Source organism: Anomaloglossus baeobatrachus, chromosome 6, assembly GCF_048569485.1.
Source record: "Anomaloglossus baeobatrachus isolate aAnoBae1 chromosome 6, aAnoBae1.hap1, whole genome shotgun sequence".
Classification (NCBI taxonomy): domain Eukaryota; kingdom Metazoa; phylum Chordata; class Amphibia; order Anura; family Aromobatidae; genus Anomaloglossus; species Anomaloglossus baeobatrachus.
Window position 1 is genome coordinate 502147507 of NC_134358.1, and position 16589 is coordinate 502164095.

Genomic DNA, 16589 nt, shown 5'->3' on the forward strand with positions numbered 1-16589 from the left:
GTGACGCCACCTGTGGTATGCGGCTATTAAGCCGCCGCTGCTATGGGAGAACTCCGGGGTGATGTTATGGCAGCTATGATGGTACTGCTCCCCACAGGTGGAGCGATGCCCCGGGATACCGTTGGTGCCCGTGAAAGTCTATGGTGTTGTGTGGCTAACACGGTGCAGGGCCGACAGGCGAGGAAAGAACCAGGCACAAACAACAGTCTCTTTACCTTCTCCTCTTTTACTCTGGGAACAGTCCAGTCCTGGGAGACCGTTACAGGTGGTAATGGGGATCCGGTCGGCCTGGAAGTACTTGGGATGATCTTTCTGGCCAGCTGAGTATGAGGCCTACTCCTGTACTTTGCTTTGTGATGATAGGACCCTGCTTCTCTGAATCCAGCAATGGCCCTCTTCGCTGCTGGGACCAATAGCACGTCCCTTCTTTCTGTAGGTGGCTGCGCAGACCCTCTCTCTGGTGCTTCTCCGCTGGAGTCCACACCGGGCCCTGATGCTGCAGCTGTACCTTGGATGTTTCTGGGCCAGGGGCTTGCAGCTCTCCTGCCCTTCGGACTCGGCTACCAGGGACGGATTTTATACCCTGGCAACCACAGACTCCGATGTCTGAGTCTCTCTGCTGCCTCTCAGCTATTCCTGCTTCTCTGGGCCAAGCTGCTCCAGCTCTAGGCCCCAGATTCACAGGACAGCTCACTCTGCTTCTGTTCACTTCCACTACTCCCTTCAGACTGACTCACTTCCTCCCTCTGGTCAGGTAGAGGAAGGCTCCCTGGAATTCCAGGTTCAGAGCTCCCCCTGCTGGCCGGAGGGAGAACTGTGTTGGGTGTTAAACCTGCTGGCCAATGGATCTCCCAATTACCTCCAGGCTCAGCATTAACCCCTTGGGAGGGCAATGCTGTTGTGGCGACCAGGTCCTAGGGCGCCACACTGCCATAATACAATTCAACAGTTTCAGAAACTTTCATTCGGGACCTCCATCATATAGTAAATGGCTGCGATCACATGAGCGTATGAATCACAAGAGTGCAATGCAAGAAAATCTTCCATTTCACTAAGACCAATATTATTCATTGAGGCCGAGCAGATCAGGCCGAATTTGCAGTATGTTGCGATTGGCAGCATATCTCGGCTCACTCGCACCCATACAAATCTATGGTGTGTGTGTGGTGTGTGTGTGTGTGTGTGTGTGTGTGTGTGTGTGTGTGTGTGTGTGTGTGTGTGTGTGTGTGTGTGTGTGTGTGTGAAACATCAGATTGCACTCTGATTGCATCAGTACAGTGCGATATACGCAGAGACAGGCAATGGAGAAAATTGATCTCAACATCTCCTCCGCACCTGAAATTCTGGCATGAAAGATAATTGGAGCCCAGTAGATAGCACTCTAATCACGCTCACAGGAGAGTCTGAGCCGAGTGCTATTATTAGTAATGAGTGGACTCACAGATACCCGGGAGCAGCAGGTCTGACCAGATTAAAAAAAGAATCCCGGTTACGGCCCGGGATTGATCCTAGGTATCTGGCCAGACGCTGGACCCCATATAAGTCTATGGGGAACAAAATCCAGCTATTAAAAATGGTGGTAGAAGGGATAGGAGGATAGGAGCAAGCGCGGTATGCTTACCGAGTCTCCGACACCGCTGTAACTGCAACACTCTTTCACTTCTATGACCGCTTATTACCTTCATTGAATGCACTGCCTTCCCCGCCCACAAGGCGTCTGTGATTGCTTGCAGTCACACGCTCCCCCACCCTGTGTGACAGCTTCCAGTCACAGATGATGTGTGCGTCTATCATGGTATAAAAAGTTTCGCATAGAGTCCCCCCATATTATGATACCCAGCACAGATAATGCATACGGCTACAGCCCCCAGCCGTGAGCTTACCTTGGCTGTGTATCAAAAGAAGAGGAACCACATGTGTCTTTTTTTTTTATTTAAATAATTTTAAAAAAAAACAGTGCGGTATCATCCAATTTTGATACCCAGCCAAGATAAAGCCCGACAGCTGGGGCTGATATTCTCAGGCTGCGGACACCCATGGTTATTGGCCCCCCCAGTCTAAAAGTAGCAGCCTGCAGCTGCCCAGGATTGCCACATCCATTAGATGTGACAATCCCTTTACCAGGCTCTTCCCAATTACCCTGGTATGGTGGCAATCGGGGTAATAAGGGGTTAATCGCATCTCACAGCTGCCAATAAGACCTAGATTAGTAATGGGAGGTGTCTATAAGGCTCCCGCATTACTAATCTGTAAGTGAAAAGAAATAAATACAAACACCAAAAAAATCCTTTATTTGAAATAAAATACATAAAAACACCCTCTTTCACCCCTTTATTAATCCCAAAAACACCCTTGCAGGTCCGACGTAATCCACACGAGGTCCCACGACGATTCCAGCTCTCCAGATTGTGTTGTCGACAGCAGCAGTAATTGAGTTCAGTGATTGTCTGCAGCAGTGATGTGTACTGTAGACAGAACGTCACCGCTGTGGGTAATACTCAGGCTCGAGTGGGGACACGGAGCTGGTGCTGGACCTGGGGAGGGTGAGTACAACATGTGTTTATTGCTTTACAGCTATGCAGGTGTTTGGGCACCATTTTAATTAAAGTATCAGTTTTCTGTCAGCCCTCAGTTATTGGTCTCAGTTATTTGGGGTAATTCCCCCCACGGATATGTGGCATACGCCGACTCTGGTACTCCGCCAACACCTTGTGGGCCAGCCTTGGGTTGCCAAGGCAGCGGCTGCCATCTTGGTACCGATGTGAGGCCACAGGCTGGCTTCCTAGGAGACCGTCTCTTTCTACAATACTATGACATGGACCAAATGAAGTATGAAAAATTGCAAAAATTTAAAAATATAAACTTTGAAAAATGCAATAAAGTTCTATTCCTCTCTCTGCAGCCAGACGTGTGAGCGGTCAGCAGAGGAATGTGGGGGAATGGGCGGGAGCTGCGGCTATTTCTGGAGCCGCGGGTCACCGGGCGCCGGGTCAGTGCCCTGGAGGGACATGGTGGGACAGTCACGTCCTGTGCGCTGCGCGCTCCCGCCGCCGTGCGCGCCCCCGACCCTTCTTGTTTTGGTTTCTTCCAGCTCCGGGAAGGTGTCTGTGGTGTGTCCGCTACGTCATATGGGCTGCCCGCCGCTGATTGGCTGCCGGCGTCTCACCAGACACGCATGTTGTTTTCGGTGAGGACAGCTGCGGCGCCGCCTCCTGCTCGTCAGTGTGGGCGGGGGAGCGGGCACGGGAGGACGCGGCAGTACCTGCGGGGGCGGGGCAGCTGCACAGGCACCGGACAACGTATTTATAGCGGAGACTGAGGGACACGGAGCAGGAAACGGCGGGAGAAACGGGGTGAAATTATCACAGCGCTGGAAGGAGCCCGGCCGCTGCCTGACACAGGACTGTACTCTGCTGCTAGGTGAGGCTGGTGGCGGGCAGCAGGGACCAGCATGTGAGGGGGATGTACTGTGCACCGACCGCATACTGCTGGGCATGGCATGTACTGGGCACCATCCTTATACTGGTGGGCATAGAATATACTGGGCAGTGACCTCATACTGGTGGGCATGGGATGCACTGTGCACTGTCTGCATACTGGTGGGCATGGGATGCACTGGGCACTGTCTGCATACTGGTGGGCATGGGATGCACTGGGCACTGTCTGCATACTGGTGGGCATGGGATGCACTGGGCACTGTCTGCATACTGGTGGGCATGGGATGCACTGGGCACTGTCTGCATACTGGTGGGCATGGGATGCACTGGGCACTGTCTGCATACTGGTGGGCATGGGATGTACTGGGCACTGCATGGGATGTACTGGGCACTGTCGGCATAGTGGTGGGCATGGGATCTACTGGGCACTAACCTTATACTGGTGGGAAGGGGTATACTGGGAACCATCATCATACTGGTGGGCATAGAATATACTGGGCAGTGACCTCATACTGGTGGGCAGAGGTATACTGGGAACCATCCTCATACTGGTGGGCATGGGATGTACTGAGCACTGACCGTATACTCGTGGATACAGGATGTGATGGGGATATAATTAGTGGTGGTCACTTACTTTAAACTGCTGGGTATGGAATATACTTGGTATTGACTTTACACTTGTGGGAATAGAATATGATAGTGATATAATTAGTGGTGGGCACTGACCTTATACTGGTGGCCCAGGATGTTATGAATGGTGGCCAGAAATGTTCTGAACAGCTAGCCAGGATGCCAGCAGTGTTGGGCACAGGATTTGCTTTCCATAGCCACCAGAGCTGCCCCTGGTACTTACTCATGTAATGCTGGTGACAAATAATGCCAGTTGTGGTGGGCACTGATCCTAGTGTTGTTGGTAAGATATGATGCTAATATTGATGGGCACAGGATGTAATTCAGAACATTGACCAGAGCTGCTAGTCATGATGCCAGTGTTGGTGGGCACAAAAGCCTCAGCACTGTTGGCCCAGGATGTGGTGGTGGCAGAGGTGATTGCCAGTAATGCTGGCAGCTGAGGTTGGCACTCTGACCTCAGTGATTTTGGGAGACAGTTGTAGCAGCAGGTTGTCTCTGGGCACAGGTCGCTTCTGCAGGCAGTGGGTGAAAAGTTTACTTTTCTCCGGATTCTGCCTAGTATTTGTAGTTGTGACTAGAAATCTGTAAAATGACCAGCGGTTTGTTGGCACCATATGGCACTCAAGGGGCTATGCACTGATTGGCATAAAGCTTAGTAGTAGGGTTTCAGCTCTGCCACATGCAGCCTGTCCTGATGATGGGCAGAGACTTTTTATTGTTAGATTAGCACGCTGTTGATTCTACCAGGTATGGGCAGATGTTTGGGCACGGCCTGTACGCTATTCTCACTCAGGTTCTGGATTCAGCGCACTCTTTGTTAATGAGTTTTCTAGCAGTCTTGGGCCAGTAATAGAGATCACTGGATTCCCTTCTAGCCTGGCACTTTCTGCTCTGCCACGTCATGCCCATGGTGTCCGGTCATTGGCTGACGTGCTGTGACTGATGCACAGTTCATAGCCGGGGCAGATATTATTCTCATTTACTAATCTGGGATTACAATTCTTCCTCAATCTTATTTGCAGATAAATCTTAGTAAACAAATGCCCAGACTCGAGGAGCACTGCTGGAGTTGCTCTTGCGCCAGAAGTATAGACAAGGAAAGCAAGAAGCTGAGCACTTGGCTAACGCGGAGAGTTGGAGAAGCCATGTCCTCGCTCAACTCCCTGATCAGCCTGACCTACAGCACCTTAGCCAGCACACAGGGCCGCAGCCTGATCCGGAGGAGCGTGGTCCTCTTCGCTGTGGGCGCCTTTCTTGCCCTGGTGCTTAATCTCCTCCAGATCCAGAGGAATGTGACCTTATTTCCTGAAGAAGTCATTGCTACCATCTTCTCTTCAGCCTGGTGGGTCCCACCATGTTGTGGCACAGCTGCTGGTAAGTGTCATGGCCACTCCACTTAACTACTGCTCTGGACGCTGGGGTTACTTGTCTTTGTAGTGAGTGTGGAACTACAAGCCTCAGCATTTTATTTCTGATTAAACATAGTTATTAGGTGATTTCCAGATTGTCACTTGCACAGGTTCCTTACATCTGGTCGCCTTGCTTTTAGAGATGATCTGGTGCAGATATTTAGACAAGTGCTGAATATGTCTTGTGCACCATATTGTGTTGTCCCCTAACAATGGGCTTCATGATATTAAATATTCCTTATTGTAAAGATGGGAAATTTAGTATATTGGTGCCTGCAAAACAGACAATCCCACCTTGGCATATGTTGGGAGAGGTTATGATCAACAACATGGGCCAATCTTTTTGCCCTAGCAAGCAAAAGTTCCTAATGGAGGGCTAGTTAAAAAAAAAAAAATATCAATTTTTCCCATCTGAAACAAACATAATCACTTACTCAGCTAGTTATCTCATGCGTTGGACTGGCTTTAAAAGGGATCTGTAAGTAAAATCAACCCTCCTTAGCTGTCTATATGGGCATGCAGATCTTGGGATGCTAAATACAGTGATACCTTGATGTCTGCAATCCCAATTTCTTACTCCAGTGAAATCCACATTTTTCTTAATATGTAAATGAGCTGTTAAGATATATGGGTTGGACATAGATCTTCCTTCAGGGATTATTAATGACAGATGGTGTTAGCAGTGGGAGACATGTAGATCAGGAGAGCAGACTGTCAGTAATTACATGTCTCACACTGGTAACGCCGTATTTCATTTATAATAGTCCCTTGGAGGCAGCTTCTCTGGGTGATCATTATCCAATCCGTAGATTTTAACAGCTCATCTACATATTAAGAAACGTGGATTATTCTGGGGTAAGGCTATGTGTCCACGTTGCTTTTTCAACTGCAGCGTTTAATGCCAAAATGGATGTGTTCTGCGTTTCAAGCATAGTCTATGTGAATTTGGGTTTCTTGTGAGCACTATGCTGTTCAAACTGCAGCCTTTTTGTGGCAGAAATTTGGGCAAAAACTCTGCTTTTCAAAGAAACAACATGTCAATTGTTTTTGCGTTTTGAACTGCAAAGCAGAGTTTTTGCCCAAATTTCTGCCACAAAAAGGCAGCATTTTGAACAGCATAGTGCGGACAAGAAACCCAAATTCCCATAGACTTTGCTTGAAAAGCAGAACACATCCATTTTGGCATTAAACGCTGCAGTTGAAAAAGCAGCAAAAAAGCAGGTAAAAAGCAACGTGCGGACACATAGCTTAAGACATCGGATCACAGATATCAAGGCATCATCATTATTCAGCTTCCCATGACCTATATGCCCAAATAAAGGGTTTAGGAACAAAGATCCTACTGACCGATTCCCTTTGAGGTAATGATCCACATAACAGTAAGAACCAGCATTTTCATGCAACCATCTAATGTGTATGGAGGCCTCTAGACTCTTCCCTAAAAGACTGTCAAGGTGGAAAGAATCTGATTGGGGTGGTTACATTTCTATCATCTGAGTCTCCCTGGAGAGAAGCGATTGCCGGATTGCAGCGTATTCCCTCTTCCTATTGAAAACACACGATCATTCGGCTGAGTGTGGATTCATATGGGGAGTGGGGATATACTGCAATCTGGGGTGTATAGGCACCTGCAGAGGAACAGATCCTTGAGGAATCCTGCCTCATATTATAGGGGTTGTGAAGGTTGGACAGGCCATGCCTTCACCCTGGCTGATAACTGGGTGGATGTACAGTATGCCAACATGGTCACTGATCAAATGACCTTGTGCAATTGGAGCGAAGAGAGCGTTGGTCAACTTGCTTTTTATTGATGATCATTGCTTGAAGTGCATAGAGGTCTTTTACATGGGCAGACTTTCTAAGAAGGATCCTTCACAACAGAAAGATGAAAGTGTCCTGCTGGGACTATAGGTGATCAGCTGTAATTTGTAGGGAAACCACATTGTTAAACTTCCTTGCAGCGCCACCACATGGGTATGTAAAAGGTTGTCCAGATTTGGGAGATACTTTGTAATTGCAGACTGGCAAATGGTCACAACGTGTATGCCATATGCTTTTGCAATTTCCCAGTATTGCCGGGGCGAGATGGCAGTCATGTGACTTAAATGGTTTCCCTCAATTCAACCTTTGAGAGACCCTAAACGTGTCGCGGTCACGTGATTGTCCACTCACCCCGGCAATGATTCTCCAGTCGCATAAAGAGACTTTGGATTTTTGGCCCAAGTTTGGATATCCCCTTTAAGCACTGAACATGCATCACACCTCAGCTAAGTGACAGGCCTGGAGTATGTATTTGTTGCACTATGCCATTAGGCTATGTGCCCATGCTGCGGAAAATGCGCAGATTTTGCCGCGGATTTCTCGCGGAAAAGCGGATCTTTCCAGAAATCTGCAGCACAGCGACTCCCCAGCCATTTCTATGGCATTTGGGAAATGCTATGCCCACGCTGCGGATTTTTCCGCAGCGGAAATCGTGTGGATTTTCGTGCAGAAACATCTGCAGCATGTCAATTATTGTTGCGGATTTTCGTGCGGATTTTGCCTATTCAATTGAATTAAGAAAAAAAAAATCGCCAAATCCGCACCTATGAAAAGGTGCGGATTCCGGGGGAAAGCTGCGGATTTTGATGCAGAAAAATCTGCAGATACAGAGTCCCGTGGGCACATAGCCTTAGGCTATGTGCGCACGTTGCGTACAGTCACTGCAGAAATTTCTGCAGCGATCTGAAGAGCACATGTGCGCTTTAGATCGCTGCAGAAATGTCCGTAGTGAGCGCCGATTCCATGCGCTCTGCCTGCAGCTCCTGCCATAGACAGAGCAGGAGCTGCCGGCAAAGCGCAGGAAAGAAGTGACATGTCACTTCTTTTTGCGCAGCGCTTCGGCAGTAGCCGAAGCGCTGCGCTCTTAGACGCCACGTGCGCACGGCCCCTGCACAATCTCCATAGACTGTGCAGGGGCCGCAGGACGCATGCAGTTACGCTGCGCTACAAAGCGCAGCGTAACTGCATGTTTTTACGCAACGTGCGCACATAGCCTTATTCTGCTGTTTTTGTGCATGTGTGGGTGCTGATCTCACATGAGGCTTGCTTCTCAGTGCAGAGTAGTTACATTGTTTCACTGCGGATTGTGCCTGGTTACATTATGTCATGTGCCAGGATTGCCTGAAAATGAACATCTTGTTCCTTTGTGCAAATAGAAGCAGAAATCCTATAGAAGGATTTAGGCCGGCTTCTCCCACTGCACACGTCTGCTTGGCACGGTCTAGATAGCACAGGAAATGTTGTAAGCTAATAGTCCTCTGATTGGCGGCCTCATAAACTGGTGAGCTGCCGGCCTCGGCCCTCATTGGCGTTCCCATGTAACACGCCACTGCTCCAGACGAAAATAAGGAAGTGATCAGCACTCACAAGTAACACATAAATCATCTCCAGACAGCAGGGGCAAAAGAGGATAGCTGAACGCATGTATGCTGCTGGGCTAAATATGCAGCTTCTCTCCTCTTACAGAACACGTGTAATCCCCTATAGGAGAGTAGTCCTTAGAACGTAAGGTGTCTGATAATTTAAAGGGGTATTCCCATCTCCAAGATCCGATCACAAAATGTAGTAGGTAGAATATTAGACATGTAGTATATTCGCCATGTCTCGTACCTTATGTGCAGGGTCTTACAGTAGCTAGGTATCCATGGTTATGACCATGCATATAATAACCGTTATTTAGTTGCTAGTGAATGTAACCATGGATACCTAAGCTGCAATGCCCTGCACATGAGGTAAGGGATATAGCAAATCAGAAGAACTATTCTATATTTACTAATATATTATTTTTATACCTACTACATATTGGGATAAGACCATGGATATGGGGAATACCCCTTCAAGTTATTAATGTGCCTTCATATTTTGTGATGCTGTATACAAAATGCTGCAATGAGAGGAGGATGACCGCAACTGTTAAGATTGTTACAGTTACGTACAATGAGGACACATGAGCTCACAGCTCGCTTCTATTCTTTTTGGGCTCATGATCATCAAGGAAGTCAATGACTATCAAAAAGTGAGTGGCACCTCCTGTTTGTGCCAGTCACTAACCAGGACTTGCCATCTGGGAGTAGACTGACTTTTTTTATTTTATTTTTATTATATAATGAACATAAAAATATTAATTTGATTCATGTCTTGTTATTTTGCAGCTGTTGTTGGCCTTCTTTATCCCTGCATCGACAGCCACCTAGGAGAACCTCACAAGTTCAAGAGAGAATGGGCCAGCGTCATGAGATGTATAGCAGTATTTGTCGGCATCAACCACGCTAGTGCCGTATCCTTCATCTTTGTTACTACCAGTGCTGCCTTTTTTATTGGGGCCTTTTTAGACTACTTGCGTTTTTTGTTTTTTTTTTTTGTTTTTTTTTAAGGCTTCATGCACACTATCTTCTCGTAGCACTGTTCTGTCCGGTGCTGTAACAGGGCATCTCTAATGTTCTCTACTAGAGCTCCAAATGCTCTTTATTTCATAAAAAGGTCTGGATTCCTTTTCGCTGTGTATTTGTAGCATAGTCTGAGTATTGTATGGAGGTCTGCAAAGTCTCATGTCATGGAGGACTCAATGTGCTGAAACACTTCCTCCTCCATGCCTTGTATGAGACCGAAGGGATATTTGGAGGAACCAATCCAGATCAGAAAGGTGTTTCAATTACTCTGTGTGTGTGTGTGTGTGTGTGTGTGTGTGTGTTTTTGTTTGTCTTGAGAGACTCCAGTCTGCCATGGAAACACTTGGAAATAATCACCGCTCCTTTATACTAGTGGAGTGCGGCCCAAAAGTGTAAATTGTCTTTTTCCTTCACCTGTAAAGGTAATTGTATACTGTTCAATGTGTGTTATGTGCCTTAACTTTTAAACATTTCATCAGAAACTGGATTTTGCTAATAACGTTCAGCTGTCCCTGACGTTAGCGGCCTTGTCTTTGGGCCTGTGGTGGACATTTGACCGTTCCCGTAGTGGCCTGGGGCTTGGAATTACAATAGCCTTTCTCGCAACACTCATCACACAGTTCTTGGTGTACAATGGAGTGTACCAGTAAGTTGCATGTTATTTATATATCTATAATTTATTTTTTTTTTTTATTTTTTTTTTTTAAGTAATATTTACAATCCTAAAGAGTTGTTAACTGCACCCTAAGTGTCAACAAGCCCCCATCATAGCTGAAGATGGGTCAACAAAGACCATCTGGTGCCCAGGGATGGGAGTGGCAGGCAATTGGTAAAGTGCGTGTGGTTTTTTTGCAACTAGTTTACACCTGGAAACCAATTATGCTGTGACTATCGCAGGTATCTCAAACTAACTGCAGCACCCTACATTCAGTATCATGGCCCCCTATATACTGTATAATACCTTTACCTCCTTTACCAGCCCTGTTACTTGGAGATCCTGTTGAGCATGTAAAGGCAGCATTAGGCGCGCTGTGTGACATTCAGCAGACGTGGCCACACATGGGGCTGCGTGACCGCTTTTCTTTGTGGCCGGGACAGCACCTGACACAATTAAAGACGCAGTGTTGGCCAGGCCAATAGCTATGCATTTGCCACCTGACCCTGCCAGTCCTTGTTAGGCTGCTTTCACACATCCGGCTTTTGCAATGCGGCACAATCCGGCACTTTGCAGGAAAACCGCAACCGTTTTTTTTTTTTTTTTTTTGCTGCCGATTGCGTTTTTCCTGCATAGACTTTAATTAGTGCCGCATGGGCTTGCGTTCGGTCCGGTTTTTGCCGCATGCGGCAGATTTAGCCGATGCAGCGGCCGGATGGAACGTTCCCTGGCACGTTTTTTGCTCCGGCAAAAAAAACCACATTGCGCCGCATCCGGCCGATGCGGCGCTTTCCCCAATGCATCCCTATGGATGCCAGATGCGGCGCGATGCAGCAAAAACCGTATCCGGCCGCCGCATGCGGTTTTTGCCACTGCGCATGCTCAGTAGCATGCCGCAAGCGGCAAAAACCGGACCGGCCGCATGTAAAAAACGTATGCAAAGGATGCGGTGTTTTCACCGCATCCGTTGCATAGGCTTCACAGCCGGATTGAGCCGCAGAGCTCAAGCCGGATGTGTGAAAGCAGCCTTACATACCCCAAAACATTGCTCTGGGGGCCACATATCCCTTGCACTATGGTAATAGGAGAAAAAAATGTCGGACTATTTCCTAGAGACAGTGAAACTCTTGTCTTCAGGTTTTGTTTGATATTACAGTTCACCCTTGTAAAAAAAAAAAAAGGTAAAGCTGTAGTGAGACCAAGTATTGCTGATTGCTGGGGGGTGTTGGGTTCCTGTAGGAACTGATGCAACCGACTTTACTCTTTTATAACATAACCATAGTTTACATTTTTATTTCATAAATCAATAGTGCACATGACCGTAAGCAACTTTGTAATATATCTTATCAGAGACATTTTGCTTCTTTCACTTCCTTGACAGATCTTTAATTCTCAAAATTAATTCCCTGGTAAAATCTGTCTTCAGTGAATACAGATTGATATGTTACCGAAATTAGAGATGACAGTTGGTTTCTATAAGATTCTATGCATAAAAGAGGAGCTTTGCCTCTAATTCCTTCCCCTCCCCTCTGCAGTTGTTCTGGATACAATTCTATTGTAATCGCCTATGGAGGAGGAGCTAGAGGCGGGGCTCCTTTTTTCCTCCCCTCCCCTCCTTTCTGTATAGAATCTTATAAATCCACTGCCACCTCTTATTAGTAATGTAAAATTCTGTAGTTGCTGACAAAAGATTTTACCTGGGAATTAAGAATTTTGAGAATGAAGGATCAATTCAGAAGGAGAAAGAAGCAATCTTCTTTGAGATATATTATGTTAAAGTTGCTTATTTTCATGTGTGCTATTTTCTTCATGAAATAAAAGTTGAAACAGTCACGCTTTAAGGCTATGTGCCCACGTTGCGTTCTGTCCCTGCAGAAATTTCTGCAGCGATTTGAACAGCACACGTGCGCTTCAAATCGCTGCAGAAACAGTCCGTAATGAAAAGCCGATTTCATGCGCTCTGGATGCTGCCCCTCCCATAGACAGAGCGGGGGCTGCATCCAGAGCGCACGAAAGAAGTGACATGTTGCTTTTTAGAACACAGCGCTTCGACAGCAGCCGAAGCGCTGCGCTCTAATACGCAATGTGGGCATGGATTAGGCACAATCTTCATAGATTGCTGGGGACGCAGTTACGCTGTGGTGCAGAACGCAGCAGAACTGCATAAAAATACGCTACGTGGGCACATAGCCTTACTTACAAATACATTTCACAAAATGCAGCCATTCTTCTATTTTGTCAACTATTTTTCCTGGACTCCTGAAAGGCAAAGTATTTGGCAGATGTTTCCACATGGAGTGTAAGAGGTTGGTGACAACAGTGACCGCTCCTTACTTGCCTAGAGTGAAACTGAGTCTTAGTTTTCATGTTCTTAACTTTTTTTTTTTTTTTTTTTGTTTCCTTTTTTATTTAGGTACACCTCCCCAGACTTCCTGTATATTCGATCGTGGCTACCTTGCATATTCTTTTCTGGTGGGGTGACTGTTGGAAATATAGGAAGGCAGCTAGCTATGGTAATTTTTTATTTTATGTATTTTAAAAAAAAAAAACCCATTGATAACATGACAAAGGTATTATTTGGTGTATGAAGAAATTACAGCACATGATCATAGCTGATTCTTTTTGTGCCCCTTACTGTTTTTTTGTGTGTTTTTTGTTGTGTGTGTTTTTTTTTTTTTTTTTTTTTTTTTTTTTTTTTGTTTCCCCCAACCTCCTTTTGTATTATCTTTTTAACTGCCAGAAAAAAGGTGCAAAGGGGCATTATACCCATTCACAGCACGTTCTGCCTAGTCAACATTAGTTAACATGGCAATTTCTAAAGTAATGTGGTTTTTTTTTTTTTTTTTTTTTTTTTTTTTTTTAACCTTCTTTGTTTTTTCTTGCAGGGTCCTACAGAAAAAGCACACTCGGACTAGGTGCCACAACATGCCCTCCATACACATCCGAAGAGAAAAACGACACTCATTTCAGGAAAAGCTTGCACTATGTTACTGAGTAACAAGCAAACTTTTCACCTGCAAACGCGTTAATGTGAAGGCTGTCGCTTCATAATTTGGTTAGTACATTACACCTTGTGCAGAATCCTGTTCTAGCTCCGGATTATTACCACCTCATCAGACTCTTCTACGTACAGCCGGACTGAGAAGAGGAGACACGGTCATCCAGTAATGCATCTGTTCTTCCATGACTGCCGCAGGTTTCTCTGTCTCTGTAGTGGTAGCACTTCAGATGTTTTCTGCATGATGTAATAGGCTGGATGCCAGCTTCAAGTACCAGTATTACAATTTCATTCTGAGAAGACATGTCTGTTATGGAGTTTTGCCACGACCTCCAGAAGTCAGGATGAGTGCAAGGAAAAAAAGAAAAGGATGAAGTGAATAGGAGTGTATTATTTATCTATAATGGAAAATAAGGCTGTAGGCAAAAAGAAAGATGGTGGAAGCCAATGTGTTTGCTTCTCTTAATGCTCGCCAGACCCTTTTTTTTTTGGCCAAGGAAGTGAATATCATAATATCTATTCTAGAAGATTACTTCTTGGTTGACTGTCTAGGTAGTTGTCTCGGTGATCACTAAAAGCCAAATTTGAGTGTATGATGACTGGATCATATTTGGCATCTTTTGGAAGGTGACTTTACGTAGAAATTATTCTGACCAAGATTTATGGTTCGATGGGATTTTTGAGTGACCACCTTTTGCCATTTTAAACAGCTTTTCCAGGACAATGATATTGATCATCTATCCCATTAGACCAGTGGGGATTCTACCTCCTGACATCCTAGCCAATCAACTGCCACAGCACTCCAACAAGAGCAGCCTTTCCTGCATTGTGTACTATGCACAGCGCCATGCATCTTATAGTGGCTATTCCTGGTATTGCAGCTAGTTTTAATCACTTAAAGGGTAAAGGCCCTGTCACACGCAGCGACATATCTAATGATATATCGCCGGAGTCACGGATTCCGTGACTCACATCCGTCATCGTTAGCGACGTCGTTGCGTGTGACACGAACAACCATTAACGATGAAAAATACTCACCAAATCGTCCATCGTTGACACGTCGTTCCTTTAAAAAATCGGTCATCGTTGAGCAAGTAGGTTGTTTGTCGTTCCCGAGGCAGCACATCGCTACATGTGACACCTCGGGAACAACGAACTGCAGCTTACCTGCGGCTGCCGGCAATGAGGAAGGAGGGAGGTGGGCACGATGTTACGTCCCGCTCATCTCCGCCCCTCTGCTTCTATTGAGCGGCCGCTTAGTGACGTCGCTGTGACTCCGCACGAACTGCCCCCCTTAGAAAGGAGGCGGTTCGCCGGCAACAGTGACATCGCTAGGCAGGCAAGTCTGTGTGACGTCTCCGAACGATATTGTGCGCCACGGGCAGCGATTTGCCCGTGACGCACAAACGACAGGGACGGGTGCTTTCACCAGCGACATCGCTGCATGTAACACGCCCTTAGCTGTCTCTTTATATTTTTTATTGAATAAATCAATAGTACACATGAAAATGGGTAACAATGTGATATATCTTGTCAGAGAAATCTGCTTCTTTCTCCTCCTGGACTGATCTTTCAAGTCATGGGTAAAATCTGTTAAGTGAAGACAGATTTTATTTTTTATGATCCTGATACAAGAGATGACAGTTGCTGCTTCTAAGGAAAGATGAGGAGCCAGAGGCCGCACAGACGCCCTTGAAATTGTACTGAGCTGCAGTACCTGGCATGGCCACTGTGACTTGTTTGGTGCTGTTCCTGTCCCTTCAATCAGCTGGTTGGTTCAGGATCCTGGGGATCGACCGTCAATATCAGAGTCTTGGAAAACTTCTAAACTCATGTCCCTGCATTTACAAATGACACCAGCAATGGCCACATTCCCAGGGCAGCGGGTGTAAGTGAACGGAAGAACATTTACCTCCTAGAAGTGTAATTTATTCTAAAAGAGGAGGCTGCTTTTTATTTTTTTTGTCTTACAGCCTTATTAATATTTGCAGTCTGTGATTGCCTTGTAAAAAGAAAAGTGTATTTGTCACTTCATTAAACTTGTGGTGTTTTTCATTCTTCTATAGTGTTTGTAAGCACAGAGTATTCACTGTCACATCAAGTGACATCGCAGCAAAACACCAAATGACAAGTGCAATGTGTTAAAAAAAAATAACTTAAAGGGAATCTATCTCATCACTCGGGGGGGGCGGTGATGTTACAATTAATATTGCACAATTTTTAGATTTATAGGTGCCCTTTAAGGGGACGGTGGTATCTTTCGTATCAATACAATATATCTGCTCTTTTCAGCAGAGTGCTGAACCTGGGCTAAAGCAAAGATGTTCCGCAGCAAATGTTAGCCTGCCTTGTTAGGGTATGTGCGCACGTTGCTTTTTACCTGCTTTTTAGCTGCTTTTTCTTCTGCGCTGTTGAATGCCAAAATGGATGTGTTCTTCTATTCAAGCAAAGTCTATGGGAATTTGGGTTTCTTGTTCACACTATGTTGTTCAAAATGCTGCCTTTTTGTGGCAGAACTTTGGTCAAAAACTCAGCTTTGCAGTGCAAAACCCAAATGGCAAAAACAATTGACATGTTGCTTCTTTGAAAAGCTGAGTTTTTGACCAAAGTTCTGCCACAAAAAGGCAGCATTTTGAACAACATAGTGTGAACAAGAAACCCAAATTCCCATAGACTTTGCTTGAATAGAAGAACACATCCATTTTGGCATTAAACAGCGCAGAAGAAAAAGCAGCAAAAAAGCAGGTAAAAAGCAACGTGCGCACATACCCTTATACGGTGTCTTGTACACCTAGACCTTATGTCCTATAGACTCCATTAATACCATTGGGGCTTTCACTGTGACACTTTTAGACTCTCTATTGCATTTAATGTTTCATGGGGCTTCTAGATCCTTAAGAATATTTTACCCATATATTATATAACACTGACTCTGGGTCACTTGATATTGTCACATCAGGAAGGCCATGGATATATTGTTTAACCCTAGAACGCGCAACCATAGACATCTACCATAGAAAAAAAGTA

At 45.8% G+C, this 16589-nt stretch overlaps 1 protein-coding gene across 1 annotated transcript; it reads left to right on the forward strand.

Annotated features, from left to right (window-relative positions):
* The first annotated feature begins 3231 nt into the window (after positions 1-3231).
* Positions 3232-15625, forward strand: INSIG1 (insulin induced gene 1). Its single transcript, XM_075315439.1, has 6 exons — positions 3232-3420; positions 5093-5444; positions 9673-9797; positions 10389-10555; positions 12978-13077; positions 13450-15625. The coding sequence occupies exons 2-6, from the start codon at positions 5111-5113 to the stop codon at positions 13477-13479; spliced, it is 756 nt and encodes a 251-aa protein (XP_075171554.1). The 5' UTR covers positions 3232-3420; positions 5093-5110; the 3' UTR covers positions 13480-15625.
* Positions 15626-16589: the final 964 nt, after the last annotated feature.